Genomic DNA, 20916 nt, shown 5'->3' on the forward strand with positions numbered 1-20916 from the left:
ATTGACTCCTTCTTTCTCATTGATGCCTATGAGTCTCACATTGTTCATCTTTGCATCGTCTTACAAGTTATGTATTATTTTTTCTTGCATCCTGTTTATTTTTAAGAGATCTTTTCTTTCCTTTTCACTAGCTGTGACAGTGTCTTCATGATCTGAAACTCTATAATATAATTTTCATTGAAATGGTTTTGCCAGCTTGTGATGGAAATTTTAAGTTTCTCTATATCTCTTTGACTTTGCTTCATGCGATCTATTTCTTTCCTGTATTGCTCATTCAAGGAATCCGTCGCTTTTCTAATCTCCTCTATTTTTTTATCAGTGTCTTCTGGAAGTGCAGTTATTAATTCTTTTACTTCAGAGATTATTTCTGATCTGATTTCCTCTATATATTTCTTGATTTGATTCTTTACTTCAGAAGCTATTGATTCAGAGACTGCTTTTTGTTGTTTCATAGTTTAATTCTGATCTGAGTTCCTCTATACTTTTCTGTTATTGTTTCTTTTCTTCCGACGCTTGTAATTCAGAAATTTCTTTTTTTATTTCTGAGGTTAATTCTGATCTGAGTTCCTCTATATCTTTCTGCTGTTGTTTATTTACTTCTGACGCTATTAATTTATACATTTCAGCTGAGCTAGTGTCCTCTGCACTTGTTCGAGGTGGGCTCAAGGCCTGAGATTGCAAATTGCTCCTCATCTTTGTTATTTTATATAGCTCTGACCTCTGACCTTTGGTGTAGTTCTTTGGTGCAGTTATCACCTTAGCATTTGGTGAAATTCGGGTGCAGCCCTATTAAGTTTAAATTTATCCAGTTGTACCTGGTTTAGGTCTAGCTGTTGTGCTCAGCTCCTTCCTGATGTAGCCCTAGGAAGTGAACCTGTTGTGCCCCTGGCCCAGGGGCACAGCGGAGTGAAGAATTTCTCCTAAAGACTCGCTGAGCCTGGGCTTGGGTTGGATCTGGGGGTCCTGAATGCGCAGCAGGCGTTCTCACTCACTCGGCGGGCTTGCGGGGGTGGGGGGTGCCCTGGAGAGGTTCTCAGGGTGCAGCAGAGGGTCTCACTCACACAGCGTACCTGTGATTTGGTCCAGAGAGTTCCCACAGGTGCACAGAAACTCTACCACACACTCCAGAAAAGTTGATTTAAAAATAGTGTGGGTAAGTTTGTTACGCTCCTTTCACATTGAGACATACGAGTTATCAAACTAGGGACACAGAATAACCAAATAATGCAATAACATATAAAATCTTTCAAATTAAGAAGTCTCAAAATTTTAAATTTTGCTCTTCCTTGGAACATTAGACAATGAATCATGTACTATATTTGACCAAAAAAAATTGTAGAAAATTTTTAAAAAGCAGAGGTTTTTAAAGACTTTTTTATAATCAACAAAATTAGGTATAAATATCTAACTGTAGGATACGTTGAACATTATGCTTGATAAAACATTTATAATTTTCCATGATTTTATTATCAAAAGAGAACATTGAAAAATAAGATTGTTTAATAGAAAAGATTAATAAAAATGACACAATGCAATTAAAGATAAAGGCTGAAAATAATAAAATAGAAAACTGATAATGGAAAGAGAAAAAATGAATCCAAAGCTGGTTCTTTTAAAGATTAAACAATGGCTTAAATCATAATGAACCTAAGGAAAAATGAAAACTCCAAAGCAGAAATATTAGTGCAAAAGAAAAATAAGTAGATAGGTATTTGCGTCTCCTGAGAGAAAAACATTATATAAAACTACCCAAATCAAATTATATTGACATTGAAATGGAGAAATCAATAAAAAGTGGGGAAAATATAAACACAAGCAGCATAAATGAAAAATAAGAATGGCGTTTTGCCTCACTCAAGAATGGATGATATTATGATTCGATCTTAAATGTTCCTTAAAGGCTCGTATAATACAGGATCGGTCAACGTCTTGTGGCATTATTGGAAAATGGTGGAATTTTTAAGAGGTAGGGCCTAGTGAAGGGAAGTTATGTCATTGATGGCCTATCCTTAGACAGGATATTGGGATGTGGGTCTTTTCCTGTCTCTGCTTGCCAGTCACTGACAGACATTTTTGCCACACATGGAATCTGTGATGGACTATGTGCTACTACAGCTCCAAAGTGAAGGGACCAAGCCAGTTTGTCTGAAACTTCTGAAATTGTGAACCTCTTACAATTGTATATCTCAGGTATTTTGTTACAGTAGTGGAAAGAGGGCTGACTAGCACATATGTTTTAAATTTTGTTGATTGCTCAAGTACCCTTAAATTTGGAAGAAAATAAAATTGAAATGGTTTATCAAATGCTTAAAGACCAAGTAAATTAAGATCCAAATGTAAAACAAAACAAAATTCCTGCAGGGAAATGTAGGACACTAGGTGACAGGGAACTTCTCAATCAAGATGGATAGCCAGAAACTGCAGAAGAAAGAAATGGACATGTTTTACTGTACAAACTTTTTTTAATGTATTTGGTACAGGGTCTCACTACGCAGATCAGACTCTAGTGTGACTGGCTCAGCATGCCAGAGTGGGCCTGTGTGGCATGTGGTGTTGGGGATTTACTTGTGCCTAAACAAGCTCTTAGTCAGCTGAACTATCTCGTCCTGGCCCTTGTACAAACTTTTAAACAAAGTCAAATGCAGTTAATAGATAATAGTAATTATAATGCAAAATCAATGAATTGATATCTGTAGTACACAGAAAATCACTATCAATTGATAAGAAAACTACAATGAACAGTGCAATAGGAAAAGAGGAAAAGAATATGATGATACAAGTCTCAGAAGAACAAACTAAAATCACCAAGAAACATTAAGAACAACATATTGTATAAGTAGCCAATGAAATGCAAATTATGTTTAAATGAGTGATTTTTAATAATTTACTGGAAAGTTTTAAAAGCTGTAACACATTGTTGATGAGGTTCTGTGGAAAAGGATATTAAACTCTGGGAGAGCCATCTAGAAATACCTTTTAAATGAAGTACACTTACCCTTTGGTCTAGCAGTTTTACTTTTAAGTATATATCCCTTAGGGAAGTTCTACCAGGTATCAGATCATATGTGCAGGAATGTTACTGTAACATGCATTAGTCAGCTTTGTTGTACTGGAACATGATACAAGAGACAGCCACATAAGGAGAGGTTTAATTTGGCGTCAGGAGATTTAGTCTGTAATTGACTGTCTCCAGGGGAGAAATAGCAAGGCAGAAGGGCATAGTAGGGAAGAGATACTCATTTCATGGTGAGTAGGAAGCAGAGGAGAGAAACAGCACCAGATGCAGTGCACAAAGGCCCACCTCCGTGGCCCACACAGAGAAGTACTTTACTAGTTCCCTTTGTGTTGGCTTCCTAAATTTTATGGTATCCAAATTTTAAAAAGATCACAGAAAAGTCATAGATGTTTTAAATGTAGTACCAAGAGACAGTAATAATTCATGACATGCTGTATGTAGTGATACAAGGAAAGATGAATGCTTGAGAGATGTTCTTAACCGAAAATATCTGAAATAGTGCAAGAGCTGTAGATCAATAGGCAAATCCTTGTCTAGCATGTGCAAGCCCCTGGTTCAGTCCCCACCTAGCATGCATTTATTGTCATATGTACATTTATTAAATATTATTTCAATAACTTTTGTTAATATTTTCTTCATTCACAATTTAGTTTGCTTATTCAACATATACTTAGTGGCTACCTAGTACTAAGCAGCCATGTCTCATACCCAGTAGTCATTTACAGTTCAGTGGGGTAGGACTTAAATATTACTGATTTCTCACAGAATGGTATTTCAATCTGTGGGTTGTAGGATATTGGACCTGTAGAGTATTGGACCTGGGTGACCGCCCACTTGGGCCACCCTCTTGTTCCTCTCTCGGACAGGAGCTTTCTTTCCCTCAACTTATTCCCTCAATTATATTCTCGTCAAAAAATGAAAATAAAGAGTATTGGACCTGTATGCAGTTTCACTTTTTTTTTTTTTTTTGGTCATGGAGGTCCAGCACTACATTGAATTATTTGTACTGTATTTTAGCTGAATTTATGCATCTGAACTTCAAATCTCAAAGCTTGATGACATCTAATTTTTAATGCATTAAACTTGACAGTGGTCAGAAGTAAAATCATTAAAACTGAAGCTGAAAGCCCGTGAGCACCCATGAGTCTTGCTGCAAGACCTTGTTCTTACAGACTGCAAAGAGCTGATAATGAGGGTTATAATCTGAGATTCTTTAGGATGTAGGCAAGGTTTGGGGCTGCCAGATGACTCATCAGGAATCAAAATCTTCAGTAAATGTTAGTAAGTCACCTGGAGATTCTATAACTAATTCTATTACATTATAAAGTCTTGCATAGGTGTATTTCAAACCCACAACAGTTAATATCTTTGAATTCCATATCTCTAAAGAATGTGTATAGTTGCCTTGTTTTTTGTTTTTGTTTTTGTTTTATAGTTTACTGTATTTTTTTTGGTTGAATTTTTTTTAGGAAAGGTTTATTTTTTGTTTTTGGTGCTGAGGACTGAACCCAGGGCTTCCAGCTTGCTAGGCAAGCATTCTACCATTGTGCCAAATCTCCAGTCCCAAGAATGTGTATAGACGACTTATTCAACCAAAATGTATTGATTATGGAGCATTCTTCTCAGAAGGTTGGAATAAACTGGGAGTAAAGCAGTTGTCTGTGCCATCATGGAGCTTATATTCTAGTTGAGGAAATGTAGACAGGAGACAAAAATCATTATAAACAATCAGGTGTAGTACATTAGATAGTAATAACTATATGAAATTATAGAGCAGAATAATATGGAATTAGGTGCAAAATTTCCTTTAAAATTTTAAAAAGAAGTTAATATGAGTTAAGGAGCCAGATATACCCTGGTTTGCTGTAGGTTGCTTCATGTCTTTTTGATATAATCTGTTAAATTTTTTATATATTAGAGAATGTATAATGTTGTGATAAATTTCTTTAGTTTTGCCATGTGTCTACAACAAAGACAAAATTTCCTTTGGTACTAAACAAATCTAACCAGTTATTCTATTTTAAACTTTTGTTTCAGTAGCTTTTGTGGTAAGTCTGTTTTAAAATATTTTCTCATGACAAGTTTTTATAAATGATGACTTTTTAAAAATTAAGTATAGTAGGTAAAGGGCCAGGGAAATGGCTCAGCAGAATAAGCACTTCCCTGGCAAGAGCAAGGACCTGAGTTCAATCCCCAGTTCTGAAAAAAAAAAAGAAAGAAAGAAAAAGAAAAGAAAAGAAAAAAAGTATAGTAGGTAAGCTGAATTTTGACAACATAGAAAGATGGTGTAGACTAGTTAGAGATCACAGATTATGAAAACAAGGAAATATGTTATGTGAGATTGTAGCACTTACAAGAATATCATAAAGATCTAAAGTCTATTCAGTAGTTTAGACATGTTCCACATGGAAGAAAATGTCAAGAGAAAATTTAGATTAAGTGAAAGACTTAACTGCTTCTTAAAAAGATATATATATATATATATCTTTTGGAATTATTTTGACATTTGTAATAGATACCCAACTAACCATTGTAAGTAGTAGCTTGATGCTCCCAAATGATGTCTTTTGGTGAGTAGACCTAATTCATGATTGCACATAAATGGAACATTATTTTGTTTTTAATCTGGATTGCATGTTGCTATGAATAAAATCTGTGTATCTTTGAATTCCCCGTCCTGTATCTCTCATGGTATTCTTATGGTCAATTAAGCCCAGTAAATAAACTTCACCCAGCAAGCAACCCAAATTGCTATCTTCCTGTTTGATGTAGCTAACAGATTCTAAGCGAACTCCAAGCTCTTTGTTAAGTTTCCTAATGGATATCTCACTAGACTGAAGAGCTTTTGGAAGCAAAATAAAATAATCATCTAAAGTTGAATGTTTCTGGATCAAGGTTACTAGGTCAACACTAAATTTAAAGCCACTTTGAGAGACATTATTAAATGACACTTAGAAATTACAACTAAGGGTCAGGCTGTTCCATGTGATGCTGCTCAGATCCTTTGATGCAAAAGGTCTAGTAGATATTTTAAAACATTAACTGTGATTTAAAGTAGCAAGAGACAGTGCCCAGGCCAGGGAAAATAAAGTATCTCTCTCAAGTTTTTTGCTTGAAATGATTTGGTTCAGTAACTTTATTGAACCTGAAAAATATTATTAATATCTGCCTTCACAAGGGGAAATAAGGAAGCTGGCCCCTGTCAATCCTTCCTTAAGAGTTTCTGAGATATTTTGAGATCATAAGAAAACCATGGATAAAATCCATACCAATTAGATATCTTGTGTGTTTGGAACCATTTAAAAATGCTGTACAGGGCTCAAAGGAATTAGTATAGCCTGCTGCAGTACAGCTATATTATTAATCTCTAAAGAGAATTGATACCAGATGTTCACACTGCCCACAGGACACCTTGATGTTTGTTGTAGTCAGAGTTTGCAAAGGAATAGATTTAATAAGGGACCCATAGTTTACAGGCTTATTTTATAATACTTACCCAAAAAGTCAAATGCAGAGGAGTACAGGAGATCTGTCCACGCACTAGACACCCAGTGAATCCAGGCCCTTGGCAATGTCCTGTATGAGTGAAACTGAAGAACTAGAGCCCATGGCAGTGTCGTCCATGAGTCACACTGGAGGCCTACAGCCCATGATAGTGTCTCATACAATCCACATCAAGGATCTGCACTGGGAAGGCCTAAAGGCCAGTAGTGGAAGCTAGAAAGTCTACCAGTGGGATGAAGGCCCTGTGCCACTAGATGGAGGGATCTGCACTGGAGCAAGAAAATGATGTTCAAGTAAGGACCAGAACTTCCCCAGGAGAGCTGCAGCCATCCTCGTGACAGCAAGGACCTGAGCTCCTCTGATGAGAACAGCTGAGCTAGTTTTCAGGAAAACCAGTATGACAAACTTCTTCAAGAGAATCAACACATACACCTTCCCCTCCAGTTTTCCTTTTCAGTTGTTGGCAACAGACCTTGGGCGGGCCTTCCATACCATGCTGATTCAGTTCTTTTTGGTTTTGCAAGTTGACCAGTAGTTATTCCACTGCAGTGTTCTTGACAGTCTTCAGTCATTCTGTGCTTAAATAGACTAAAATGTCTTAAAATGATTATGGGCAATAAAGTTACTCGATTTCTATATTTGAAATGATCAATGAACATTGCTGGAAAAATGCACTGTCTTTAATAAGCTAGAAAATAAGCCTATATTAAGTTGATACTTGTAAAGAAAATTCTTAGAATAGAATAGTAGAAATTTTTTTTGTTACATTTTTTGTTGTTGCCCCAGTGATAGGCATATCTGAAGTAAGTGATTTTTTTTCTTCCCCAAAGGAAATTTATTTTTCACAGCTGTGGAAGTAGGGAGCTGAGTGATTCAGTTCAGTGTTTTTTGTTTGTTTGTTTTGGGGGGGTACCAGGACTTGAACTCAGGACATCAAGCTTGCTAGGCAGGTGCTGCACCACCAAGCTAAATGCCTGGCTGGCCCAACTCAGTTCTTGATGAGAGATCCTTTCTGGCTTCAGATGGCCATCATCTTTTTCTTTCTCATTAATTTTCTTTCTTTCTTTCTTTCTTTCTTTCTTTCTTTCTTTCTTTCTTTCTTTCTTTCTTTCTTTTTAATTTTAGGGAAGAGTGTACAGGGTGTTCAGGGTCTCACTACTAGATCGGACTTGTAGTGATCTTCCTATTTACAGCCTCCCAAGAGCTGGGATTATAGGTGCGCGCCATCACGCCCAGTCTCAAGTGCCATCTCAGTGTGCCCCGAGGGTGGAGCTGGCACAGCAGGCCCAGGGATCAAATCCCCCAGCCCCTGACATTAATTTTCTTTATTGTGGTAAAATACATGTAACATAATTACCATATTAACAGTTTTAGATATGAAGTTCATTGTCATTAAAAACCCCATTGCTATGCAGCTATCACCCAATGACCTCCATAATACTTCTGATCTTATGCAATCAAACCTTTGTACCCATTAACAAGAGCATCCCTTCACCTTTCTCTAGCCCTGGGTAGCCAGCGCTTTCTCTGTGATTTGTTGATTACTCTAAGTGGGAAGTTATTATCTTTGAATTAAATAGAGTTTCTCTCTGTCTCTCTGTTGCTCTCCTTCTCTCTCCTCTCTCCCTCTCTCTCCTTTTCTCTCCCTCTCTCTCCCTCTCTCCTTTTCTCTCCCTTTCTCTCCCTCTCCCTCCCTCCCTCTCTCTTTTTTTTTGTGGTACCAGTGATCAAACTCAGAACCTTGCACTTGCCAGCTAGGCGCTTAAGCTGCTGAGCTATCTCCCAGGCCCTAAACTGAATTTTGTTAAGAAATAGATTATATTTTCTTAATTCACTTAAGAAATATTTCAATGAGCTAGGTGTTGAAGATATATGAATACAATCACAGTGTTATGGTACTTAGTGAAAGAAGCCAATATTAATTTTAAGCTATTTATAAATTAGTGACTACAAATCAGGAGACATGACTTAAGGTAAAGCTACTTGGTAGTGTGAATATATTTGACATGAAAACCTAACCTGTAATTAAAGCTCTAGATTCATTTCTTCAGCTGTATTTATGTACCTTCTTTATGTCAAAAAACAAACATTACCATGGTCCTTTACAGTGTTACACCCATCACTCTTTATTAGACCACAAGATTGGAACAACAAATAGCTTAAAAATACACTATAAATTATTAAAAGTCTGTCTTTTAGTCTTTATTTATATATCACTTCTATTCAACACCATTAGGAGCATTGGAGTAATGCTTAATTTTTTTGCAACTTTATGTATTTTCATATCATGCATTTTATTGCAGAAAAAAGTGACCAATTAGAGAAAGCTACAGTCCACAGTATGTACAAGAGCATTTGCAGCGATGCCCAGCAGATTTGCAAAGAAGCTTAGAGCTTAGAATTTTATTTATTTTTTTGTATTTAGGACAGGTGTACAGGGTATACAGGGTCTCACTGCATAGGGTTATTTGTTTGTTTGTTTGTTTAGGTTTTTTTAAGAGCTTAGAATTGGTGAAAGAAAATAGAGGTGACCACAAAGTGCCCAGCTGAAAGTGTAGAGTAGGATGGTCAGCTTTATGTCCTCCTCACCTTCATCTTTATAGTGGCAGCTCATCAACTGTCTACGAGATAAACAGTCTAGAAAGACTACTTTCGTAAGATATTAGCAGCCCGCTTGAAAGAATTGGGCTGCTACTGGGGTACGTTCTATAGAGTAAACCATCCCCTTCTGGATATGTAGGCACCCTTCACCTCCAAGCAAACAGTGACATTGTCCCCAGAGATCCCAGCTTCCTTTCCTGTTTGCAAACAAGCCTTGCGAAGGAGACAAACTCATTTTATACTTGATAACAGAATAATGCTACATCAAACAGTGGGATAACTGACACAGGCCTCTATTCTTTTTTTTAAATAATAATAAAAATGCAATCTTTATGAATCTTGTTCAGACTACAAAAGGGGGAAATTATTACCATATATATGATTTTTATATTAGGTAGTTTTCTTTGATGAGTTGTATGGATAGCTCCAAATACCGAGGCAGGAGTCTGTGTACGTTAAAGAAATTAATGTGAATTAGAGACTTTTACACAGTTACTCCTACTGGCACTTTTCACCATAGTTTGTAGACATCACATGATCAACTTATATAACATTACATTTTAATAATATATCTGAGTGACAATTTTATAACATTCACACTCTTTTTTTTAAAGAGAAAAAATAAAAACAGTAATACCAAGTTTCAGAACAAGATAATATGAGATTAACAATGGTCAATATATTACAGATTATTATCTTCAAAGTAGTTACTCAGATTACAGAATATAGGCATAAAAGGTTCATCAAACAATATAAGCACAAACCATTCTTTTAAATGAACTAATAGAAATTAGTATTTATCTTAGCTATCTTGTGTGTATATATGTGTTTATATATTTTCTTTTCCCTCCCTTCTTTTCTCCTTTTCCCCATGCCAGTTATTCCTTCCTTTTAAGGAGTTTCTTCCCCTTTTACAAAGTCTACTGTACATTTTGGATTTTATGTACTCTTTCTGTTATTTACACTACAGAGACGATACAATGTTTACACATGCAGGTCTGATGTATTTCATTTATGAGGATGGCCTCAAGTTGCATCCATTTATCTATAAGAAGGCAGTGGTGAAGGAAAGCAAGAGACAGGAAAAGGAATATTGTGGGACTGTCCTGCTTCAAGGTTGTGTATGCTTCAGCTTCAGATTGTTATCGTCTTTCAAGGTCGTTGAGGTTCATCGCTAGCTAATCTGGAATCCCCCAATTCCTTCTATGCGTGCATTTATAGCGGTAACCTTCCCTCCTACCACTGCTTTCCTTGTGTCTCATTGGTTTTGATATATTATGTTTCCATCGTTATTTGAGTCTAGGAGCTTTTTTATTTTTTCTTTTCCATGATTTCTTCTGTGGTCCATTAATTATTCAACAATATATTATTTAACCTCTAAAAAAAAAAAAAAGAGTCTTGAGTACATTCTTCTTTATACCACATCTTTTTTATCTATTCCTTCATTGGTGCACACTTAGGTTGTCTAACATTTAGTTATTACAAATTGTGCTACTATAAACATGAGTGCACATATATCACTATGGTATGACATTTTAAATTCTTCTGGGAAAAATACCCATAAGGGTAAAAACTGGGTTGACTTGGACCTCTAATCCTAGTTTTTTAAGGAATATCCACACTGGTTTCCATAGTGGTTGTACCAGCCTGCCCTCCCGCCAACAGTGGAGAAGGGTTCCTTTTTCCCCCCAATGCCTCCAGCATTTGTTGTTGGTTAATTTCTTAAGGATATCCCTTCTTTCTAGGGTGAGGTAGAGTCTCAGTGTTGTTTTAATTTGCATCTCTTGAATGTCTAATGATGTTGAACATTTTTTCATATATTTATTACAAGTCTCTATTCTCAAATTGCATGGAGATCAAGGATCACCAGAGATAGAAGAAACCCTAGTTAAAAAAATAAAGGAATAAGACAAGGGAGCAACTGCAAAGAGATTTTTGACAATTCTAGAAAATGTGAAATAAAATAGTCATCTCTACCTAATTCATGTTCTCAGTGGTTTGTTTATAAAACAAGAAAAGAAAAAAAGGACCAAAAAATAAATCATCAAAAGAAATGACACAATGCTATTCATATAAAATTTTAAGTGGTAAAAACATTGCATATTGCTTATGGACCTAGACATATAGAAGATGAGTCAGAACAAGTATGGAAATGGTACATTCAACTGTTATCTTTGGAGCATCTAGAGATACATGAGTAGGGAGAAAGCTGGGGTCAGCTTATCTGGCTGTAATCAGCATATCTTTTTTTTGTTGGGAGAAAGAGAAAAAAAATCTGAAGCAAATGTTAAGTCTAGGTAGTTAAATGTTACATGTTTTTGCCTATTTTTGAAATTTGGTAATTTAACAATTCAAAATTTAAAATCCTGAATCATAGAAAGATTTTTGGTTTTTTTTTTTTTTTAGCTTCTGGCAGCATGGGATTATGACAGACTATGGAGAAATACTATCCAAACTCTTTGGCTCTATAATGCATAATAAAACAAATTTTTAAATTAATTTTCTTCTCTTAGAATCTACAGGAAAATATAGAACACTTGATTATGTGTGGTACTGGACAGGGGAGAAAGGAGGTAGAGAGTAGCTGAGGACCTAGAGCACTTTCTTGGCTCCTTTTTTTTTTTTTTTTTCTGGCGTTAGGGATTGAGTGCAGTACATTTTCCTTGAGCTACATTTCCAGCCTTTTTAAAAATTTAGGACCTCACTAAGTCACTTAGCTGCCGCGCCCCCCCCCCCACACTCACTCAAACTTGAGTTCTTCTTGCCTGAACTTCCAAGAGTGTTTGGATAGGAAAGGCCATTTTGTAGAGTGGGGTGTCACTCAATATCATCTGAAGTTATGGGGTACTTATTTTTTCATGAGTTATACAGTGCTTTGGAGCACTTTGATGTAACAACACTGTTTTAATGTCTACCTAATGGGGCCTCTGTTGGCTGGTCTGATCTTGAATTCCTGGGCTCATCCAATCCTTTCATGCAAGCATTAGTTTAGTGGCTGGAAATCTATTGGTGTCATAGTTACTGTTGCTGTGACAAAATACCTGACATCCAGGGTTAAGGGAGAAATGATTCATTTGTCTCAAAGTTTGACAAGGTTTCAGTCCACAGTTGGCTTGCCCCAAGGTGAGGTGGCATGGCAGAGGGACATGGCAGCCGAGAAACAGTTCATGGCAGGCAGAAGGTAGGAAAGCCAGCAAGCAAGGAGCAGGTCAAGTCTCTTTTTGACCCTATGTTATATCCAGGCTATTCGGATTAGGGCAGTGCCAAATTGGTCAGTGGACTGATTAGTAATTGCCCACCCTCAATTTTAGAGCCCTTAATCTTAGCGTTGCAATATAAATCAGTCATACACTCTCGATCCAGCGCCTCTGAAAAAGTCCCACCTACGACTGAATGAGGCTTTGTGGGGGGGATCAAGACACAAGTGAAATAATTAGTGACCAAAACAAATTCCCTTTTAAATTGAATTTACATTCTTGTTTAAAAAGCAGATTTTACTAAATGAGATTTGAAGATAATTAAAAATAATATAAGTATAAAATCTTGGAAAGTGGGAATATAACTTTAGGTGTGAATACTAAATTTCCCTCTAAGAAGAAATCGATAAGAAGTGATTTCATAATGTCTATAGTAGTATTGTTGGGCCGCGGAGATAGCTCAGTGGTCTAAGCACCTGCCTAGGCAAGGACAAGGACCTGGTACTACATGCCATGTCACCCCAGTCACGGGCATGCCAAGCTGTACACCAAGACTGGGCATGGCATTGTACAGCTGTAATCCCAGCACTGGAAAGGCTGAGACAGGAGGATCATTACCAGTCTGAGCTGTGTAGAGAGACCCTGTACCAAATACATACAAACACAAAAAATGCAATAAAATAGTATTTTCTAATGGTGGGAATGTTCTGTTTTATGGATATTTTCATGAAAATGTTTCAAGTGTATATCTGTGCTGTTTAATATAGCAGCCACTATCTACACATGACTATTGAGAACATGAAATGTGTCTCTTGTGACTAAGAAACTGTAATTTAGTTTAAATTCACATTGTGACATGTGGCAAATAACTACTGTACTGGCTAGTATAGTACAACATAAATTTAAAATGAACAAATTAAGAGATAGCAGCATAAGCACATTTTTAAAAAGAATTAACCAGAAAACCTATTAATCACAGTTGCCTGTGGGTGGGTAAAGGATTGAAAGGGAAAATTTCATTACGAGCCATCTTGCACTGCTTGATTTTCTACTGCATGCATATATTTTGTTGATTACTACTTAGACTTTTGAAAGACTAGATTGCAACCAAATGGGTCTTTGAAGGAGAGTGGAGAATCATCCTTTTTCAAGTGAGATAAAAGTTATACTTGAAATGTCAATTCAAGAGAATAATTTGGCAAGAATGAGGGATGTAAGCTTCAAATAATTCTTGTCAGCAGGAGTCTTGCATAGAGAGTTTCATTGTTTGTTTTGAAGTAGCTAACAAGGTAAATTATGGTCAGCAAGGTGAACAGCTTCTAGCTATAGAAAAAAGTTCCAAATTTTTATATGTTCCTAGAACTATAGAGCTGTGAGAACACTAAAAAATATGGTTCTGCATCTCTGCCTTGTTCTACCTAAACTATCAAATATAAATTATCATCATGAAGCCATCGCTCATGCCCAAATGGGATTCATTGTCTTAAAACTTAATTTACATTTGAAAATTATAAAATACTTGTATTTATCTTTCAGTACAATAAATTCTTTCTATGAGTAGTTTCTGCTTTGTTCTAGTGACAGGTTATATAGCTAACTTTCTGAAGTTTTTAATTTTTCTTTATGGGAAAGGGAAGAATGTAGGGGAATGGGAATCTGTATACCAATCCTCGTTAAATTAAGATTAGAGGAATGAAGGCTATGCTTCTACTCATGGTTCAGGTGGATTGGTTTCAATCTATTACTTGTTTCCAATTTGAAAAAAAAATGTTTTAAAGACTTTCCAAAAGAATAGGTAGAGATAGGGAGATGAGAAATTTTTCTTAAGAAACTATTTGAACAATACATGTAAATTTTGTTAACATAACTCTCTCTTAGAGAGCCATGTCATTATTGAACCATACATTGGAGTGGGCTCAGAGCTAAGTTATGGGTAAGGGTGGAATAATCCTTTTTACTTCTGTCTTTAAAAATTCCATTGTAGTGCAGTTGGTGGCAACCATTAAGGAGCTATTCCACATAGTCTGGATCACGTGCCCTGTGTTAGAGCTGAAACTGAGTTTATCTGGGTTTGCTTCACATTATAAAAGACTACTGAGTTATAACTGCAGATTGATGTGGTCTGATGGTTAAATGAAACTGAAGCAAAACAGATCAGCTACAGTTGTAGTAGCTGTGTTTATTTGCTCTCTAGAAATGGAAATTCCATAGGGGAGAACATATTTATTGAAAACAAGATATTATTGATACTAGTAGACTAATATCTCAGAAGTACTGTTTATATTTTTTGAAATGAAATGATAATAGGCCCAAATCCAGCCTTACCATAAAGAAACAAAGGGATGTATTGGGGCTCGGGTGAGCCCACTCTGTTTATACAGGTTTTCACATGACTTTTCTTTTAAAAAGTACATGGAATGCATCCAAAACAAATAATGTTTTGTTAGATGAGAAGACCAAAAGGAAAAGCCTACAGAAAGGAGGATGGATGATCTTTCTTTAATGTCAAAACTGACATAAACATACTCCCCTCCCCCAATCTTTTGCTCAAGATAATTTTCTCAACAAGACGCAGATTGCTTCAGTCTTTGCCTATCACTCTTTGAAGCACTGTCCTTATTATTAGCAGTGGGGGCAGGGTTTCCTTTGAGGATTTTTACAGCAGTGAAGAGTTCCTCCTTTAAATACTTTCACATGATGAGGGAATTCCATGTTCAAAGCGCTGTCATCCCTGTGGCTTTGCTACCATAAGACAGTTTATTCTTGGTTGAAGGTCCTTCATAGCTCAATTGTCATGAAGGACTTACCTTTCTGATGGAATCTCTTTCCATAGAGCTTTGGTTTTTTTCTGAAAGATTTAGGAAAGCAACTCAGCAGTGTCCTTTGTTACCCTTATTGTTGATATTAGCCATGATTCTCTTTTAGAATTTATTTCTTCAAAAGTAATTAAAATCTTCAGTGTGGTTGTTTTCTTGTCAATATCACTGATCAAGAATTGTGTAACATTAGGCCCTCCAGATAGCTCAGCAGATGCCTGCTTAGGCAGGCGCAGAGACTAGGGTTTGATCCCCCATGTGCCATGCCGGCTCTGCCCACCAGGCGCGCTGAGAGGGCGACTGAGACTGGGCATAGTAGTGTGTGCCTATAATTCAAGTGCTTGGGAGGCTGAAAACAGGAGGATCACTATGAATCCAAGCTGTGTAGACCTTGTACTAAATACATAAAAAAAGAGTTGTGTAACATCAAATAATGGGGAGAAATTAATTTCCTTAAGAATTCCAATAAGTCTCAGCATAATAAACTTGTGAAATGTGAAGTCTAGAAGCTTAAGAGTTTTCAGGTGGTTTGTAGCAATCCTGAACTCAAATTTTGAAAATTAGATTCCTTTCCTCACAATGCAAAAGGACCCTGAATTTGGATGAATTTTGAAATGCCATTGTCAGTTTTTAGTGTTAGGGTATTTTTAGTATTTCTCCCAACATTGAAATAGTTATTGAACATAAAACCTGATTGTACATTCAGAAATTTGTACAAGCTGGGCATGGTTGTGATGCCTATAGTCCTTGTATTCTAGGAGACTAAGACAGGAGGATTGCAAGTTTGAGCCTGGGCCATTTATCAAGACTTTGTCTCAAAAATAAATAAAACATAAAATAAAACATAAAACATAAAAGATTTGTTAAAAAGAATAGGGATAAGGGCTAGCAAGATAGCTCAGCAGACTAAGCACTTGATTAGTGCATGTGCCAAGGTTTGATCCCTGGCGCCACATGTTGTACTGCCTCCCCCCGCCCCCCCCCCAAACATGGTGGAGCATGCCTGTAATCCCAGCACTAGGGAGGCTGAAAACAGGAGGATCATTATGAATCCAAGCTGCATAGTGAAACCCTTCACACACACACACAAAAGGATAAGGATGTAACTCATCAGTTCAGTTCCTACTACTACCAAAAAAGAAAAACAAATGTGGAGATCTGATGGTTCATTTTCCAATGGGTTTTTAAAATTGTCAATTAATTTTATTTTCATTTTTAATTATTTATGTATTTATATATTTATTTACTCAGTACAGGGTCTTGCTATCAGCTGGGACTCGTAGTGGTCCTACCTCAGCCTCCCCAGCAGTGGGATTCCAGGCATGAGCACCAAGCCCAATTTCAGTGGCTGGCTCTGTGCAGGACTGGAGAGGCATGTGGTATCGGAGATCAAACCTGGGTCCTCACACTTGCCAGGCAGGTGCTTAGATGAACTATCTCCCCAGCCCAATTTATTTTTTAAATGATTTGAATATATTCAAATTGAAACAAGACCCTATTCAAAAGAAGGTGATAAGGAATGCTGCTCCATGACTTTTTTTTCTAAGAAGTGAGAGTCTTTCCCACAAAATATAAATAAATTAGGCTTTCAGACAAATCTGTTCCCCCAAATTAGATGAAGATGCGGACAACCAGATATTCATCTTTTTACACTTTAATCATCCAAAGTACTCACTGAAAAGGCATGCTTTCTGAAGAAGCGGGAGTAATTTATAAGTTAACAGACCAATTAACTGTGTTTTGGAAAATGTCATAATGGAAGATTAATAATGCATCAGGGAGTCTGAAGACAAGAGAAAGAGTGGTAACAAAAAGATTTCTAAGCTTGGTGATGCTCTATAAAACTATTTGATGGTCTAAAAATGTCTCATGAAACACAAACTCCCAGTACAGCTGTAATATGAATGTGAATAAATGGTTATTTTTTAAAAATAATTGTACTGTTACAAAATATATTATTCTCCAGCATTTGATATTTACTTTCAGGCTGAAAGAGTTAAGCATGAGCCATATAGTGAGGATTTGCATAGCATTCTGACTAAGGTGTGTGTCTCTTCTCTGTTCTGCCAGGTTGGCCCTCCTTCCACGATGTGATCAGCTCGGAGGCAGTCACATTGACAGATGATTTTTCCTATGGGATGCACAGGGTGGAGACAAGCTGCTCTCAGGTCAGTGAACCCTCCTGTCATCTCAGTTGGATGCTCACAGCACTGAAAGCACTTTCAAGACTCAGAGTTTTACAAAATACAGCGACCAAGCTCATGATCATTTCTAAGGACAGATAAGCACAATGAAGTCTTATCAAAATCTGAATGATTCCTCCATTTTAGGTGTTACGGTTGGGATTAGGGGTAGGGCATATCCAATAAAGTATCAGTCCTTGGCTTTGACACTATTAAATATTATTGGTAGGAAAGAAAATCTTCATTTGATTCAATATTGCAAGTTGTGAGCTACTATTCTTGGGGCATCTGAAGATTTTATTTAATGGCCTTGTATAACCTGCTGTTTTGATAATCATCATGTCTGATCCTATACTGATGGCTGTAACACACACACAGGCACTAGGGACTCCCAGTTGGCATCTCTTGGGTGGACGTTAGGAGGGAGGTTGAAAGAGGCTGCAGGAAGCAGAACCTTCCTTAGGCTATTGAGGGTAGAGTGGGCCTGTGACATAAAGTCATTCTTTTCTCTGCATCTCCTGCCATATAGACCACTCCCTATTTCCAAGGTTGCTCTAATTATTTATGTCAGTTCTTCTCTAAGAAATTAATGCTGGCTCAAAGGAAGAAATGAACACATTTTGAGGAGGAGGCAAGAATATTTCATTGAGAACCTTAAATTTTATGAGCATTTTGTCCTTAAACACAGAACTATAACTAGAACTTTATAGATACAGAATAAGAACAACTGCATAGTCTGTCCTAGGCAGTCCTGATTTCTAATCTGCTTTATATAAGCATAATGCACAGTTTGAGAACTGGCATTGACGTTCATTAATACTACAGTGTTTTGTCTGGACACGTCTGTTGCATGCATGGCTCCGAGATAAAGGAGGCAACAGAATGAATGCCATGGATGCCTCCCTCAGGATTCTTCTACTCGCCCTTTAACCATTTTTCTTTAACTGCCTCTTCAAGCACAAGATTTTAGGGAGTGGGTGGCATATTTACTACCAAATAAAGAGGGAGATGGGTTTGAACCTCACCATCTGGTGAATTTCTGTTTTCAGTTTGTTTGTTTGTGTTTTTAGACAAGGCTAGCAAGTTTACTGTCCTCTAAATATGAGGACCGCTCTCTCCATGGAAAAGCATATTTTATCTAAATCACATTTTCAGTTCATTCTTATTCCTCAGAGATGAGACTCTGAGTATGATAATGGTATTTTGTGATGCCGAGTTCATCTCCAGAGACTCTAATTTAATTGAACTGAGTGGAGCCTGCATAACAGCATTTCTGGACGCTCCCCACGTCAATGTTTTGAGTAATCTTGTGAGGTAGGTATTTCTATTCACCCTAGATTTACAGTTGAGACAACTGAAGTACAAAAAAGGCAAATAAATTTAGATAATAGCATTCATTAACTAAATTAAGATTGGTCCAGTCCTATTTCCATTTTTCTAAGAGGTTTCAGAAAAGATGTGTTCTGTAAGACACGTGGCACACTGCTTGATTGTAGTCACCAGAAAACCACACAGCTGGGAGCGATTCCTCACTACTTTCCTTACAATGGCCACACGAAGGAGCTGGGCTACTCTGTGCATCCTGAGTTGTGGTGCAGTTTATTCATTCTTTTGCGATTCTGCCTCTGCACTGCCTCTGCATTCAGTTCTTCCTTCCAGAAAGCATCTGTGCCATCAGTTTACCTGCTGTGGTGGGCACTTGTGTCTTCTCCTGGTGACAGCCATTTTCTAATGATTTTCAATTACAAACAGTTTTCCTTAATTTTATTTATATTTTCAGCTTGTGATAAAATTCATTGCTTTTATTCCAGTTTTACTGACTACTGTGAATAACTGTTTGACCATATCTCTCTAATCCTCAAACCCCAACCTGCTAAGCAACACTTTGACAGGAGTTTAAATTCTGAGTGAAGAGGTAAGATATGCATGGTCAAAGCTGAAGTCAGTAAAATAAGTTTCTCCTGGAAATACTTGGGGAATTTTTCCTTCTTAAGATCAAAATTCTACATCTGGAGTAAATGGGAGACTAATAAATCATTTGTCTTTTTGTAATAATCTTGAAGTGAATTGTTAGATCCCTGAGTTTACCCTAGTTGGGTCTGTTTGTGACTGCTGCTATCATTACTTGACTCTATGGTGGAGTCCCTCAAGTTTGTGTTAGATCATTATTAACTTGTCCTAAGTCAGCCAAATCAACAGAAAGGTAAATATCCACCAATGCAGTTTTTGGTAAAACTCCAAACCTTATTAATCTTCTGCAGATGACAACTCATATATTGCTGATGATTAAAGATACCCATGTGTTGCAATGGGGTTTCAAACTCACAGCCCATCTCTCTTTTTCTTGATCTTTCAGTAAAATCATAATGCTAAACCGGTGACTTCACAATCATTTCCTTAGCAAAAGATTAATATCACAGGCACAGAGGAAAAGAGCCGTTACCTGCACCCAAATGTCTTCAATAACAGTGGGAGAAAACAGAATACTACTGGCAAAATAAACTGCATTTCTTCTTAAAACTATTTTCTTTCTCATCTGCCCTATGTGCCGAAGTGTAAAGACCCCTCTTTGAAAATGTTTCATGGTATAGATCAAACGCTAAGAGAAAATGACAATAATAAAGCCCAAACATCCTAGGAACAGCTCAGAGAAAACCTTCTAGGACAGTGGGAAATACATCAGTGCAGAAATATGTAACTGTGTTGAATGTACTATTTGTGTTTCTCAGGCACATGATTGAGAATTGCAGTCAGATTTTAAGGAATTATGTTAAATTTGACGCTCAATCACTTTTTTTTAGGAGGTCCTTTCATTTGGTTCTCTGCAGGCTCTTGCCAGCTTTTCAGAGTGGGAAGCTTTGATGTGAAAGATTACTGTGGGAATTAAAGTTTCTCTTTTAAATCATTATCTCATGGTTCTTGACTGAGGACTAAAATATTCAGGTATGATTTATATTTACCTGTAAAATAAAGAACTACAGAACCGCTAAAAATAACTTTCAAAACACATCAAAAATTCTATCCTGAAATAAATCCTTAGCAGCAGTTTTCAGAGATTTCTTCATTGGGCAACCAGTTTGTTTCCGTTACCACCAGGTGTGTGAGGGATTCCCAGCACATTGCCAGTTGGCTGGGCGGAAGGCAGAGCTCGCAGGCAGCGAAGGAAGCAGTGCATCACTGACAACTTCCATTCATCATCCCAGCCTGGGCCAGGCTAGAAGCTGGAGAGAATGGGCTCCATGTGCTCTCCCCGCGGGGAAGAGCAGCCAGGGCTTGTGCGCTGTTGGGGAACCTGCGCGCGCTGCTGCAGGAGGCTCAGGACCCGAGAGGAAGCACTCACACATGTACTGCGCGATTTGTCTTCTCTCAGACAGACAGTCGTGCTGCTTGGCAGGCCAGCGGAGGGCATGTGTGTGGTGGCACAGACTTCATAAATGAACCTCTGTCTGTGATCTGAAATGTTCCACACTTGTAATCTCATTTTGGTGTGAGTCTTTCAGAGACAATCACTTTGAAACTATTACTGTCATTTTTGGAGGGACTCACACCTTTTCTGAAGCTTTTTATACCCATCCCCAACCTGTTTATTTATTGCAAAT

At 37.2% G+C, this 20916-nt stretch overlaps 1 protein-coding gene across 2 annotated transcripts in view; it reads left to right on the top strand.

Annotated features, from left to right (window-relative positions):
• The window catches only part of Msrb3 (methionine sulfoxide reductase B3), a 216476-nt gene that overhangs the window by 192854 nt on the left and 2706 nt on the right, over nt 1-20916 (top strand). For both annotated transcript variants that reach the window (XM_023716300.1, XM_023716299.1), the window contains exon 6: nt 17205-17302. In XM_023716300.1, coding sequence (XP_023572068.1) covers nt 17205-17302 — 98 coding nt within the window. The remainder of the gene's footprint in view (nt 1-17204; nt 17303-20916) is intronic.

The sequence above is a fragment of the Octodon degus genome, unplaced genomic scaffold (genome assembly GCF_000260255.1).
Source record: "Octodon degus isolate 3935 unplaced genomic scaffold, OctDeg1.0 scaffold00047, whole genome shotgun sequence".
NCBI classification, from domain to species: Eukaryota; Metazoa; Chordata; class Mammalia; order Rodentia; family Octodontidae; genus Octodon; species Octodon degus.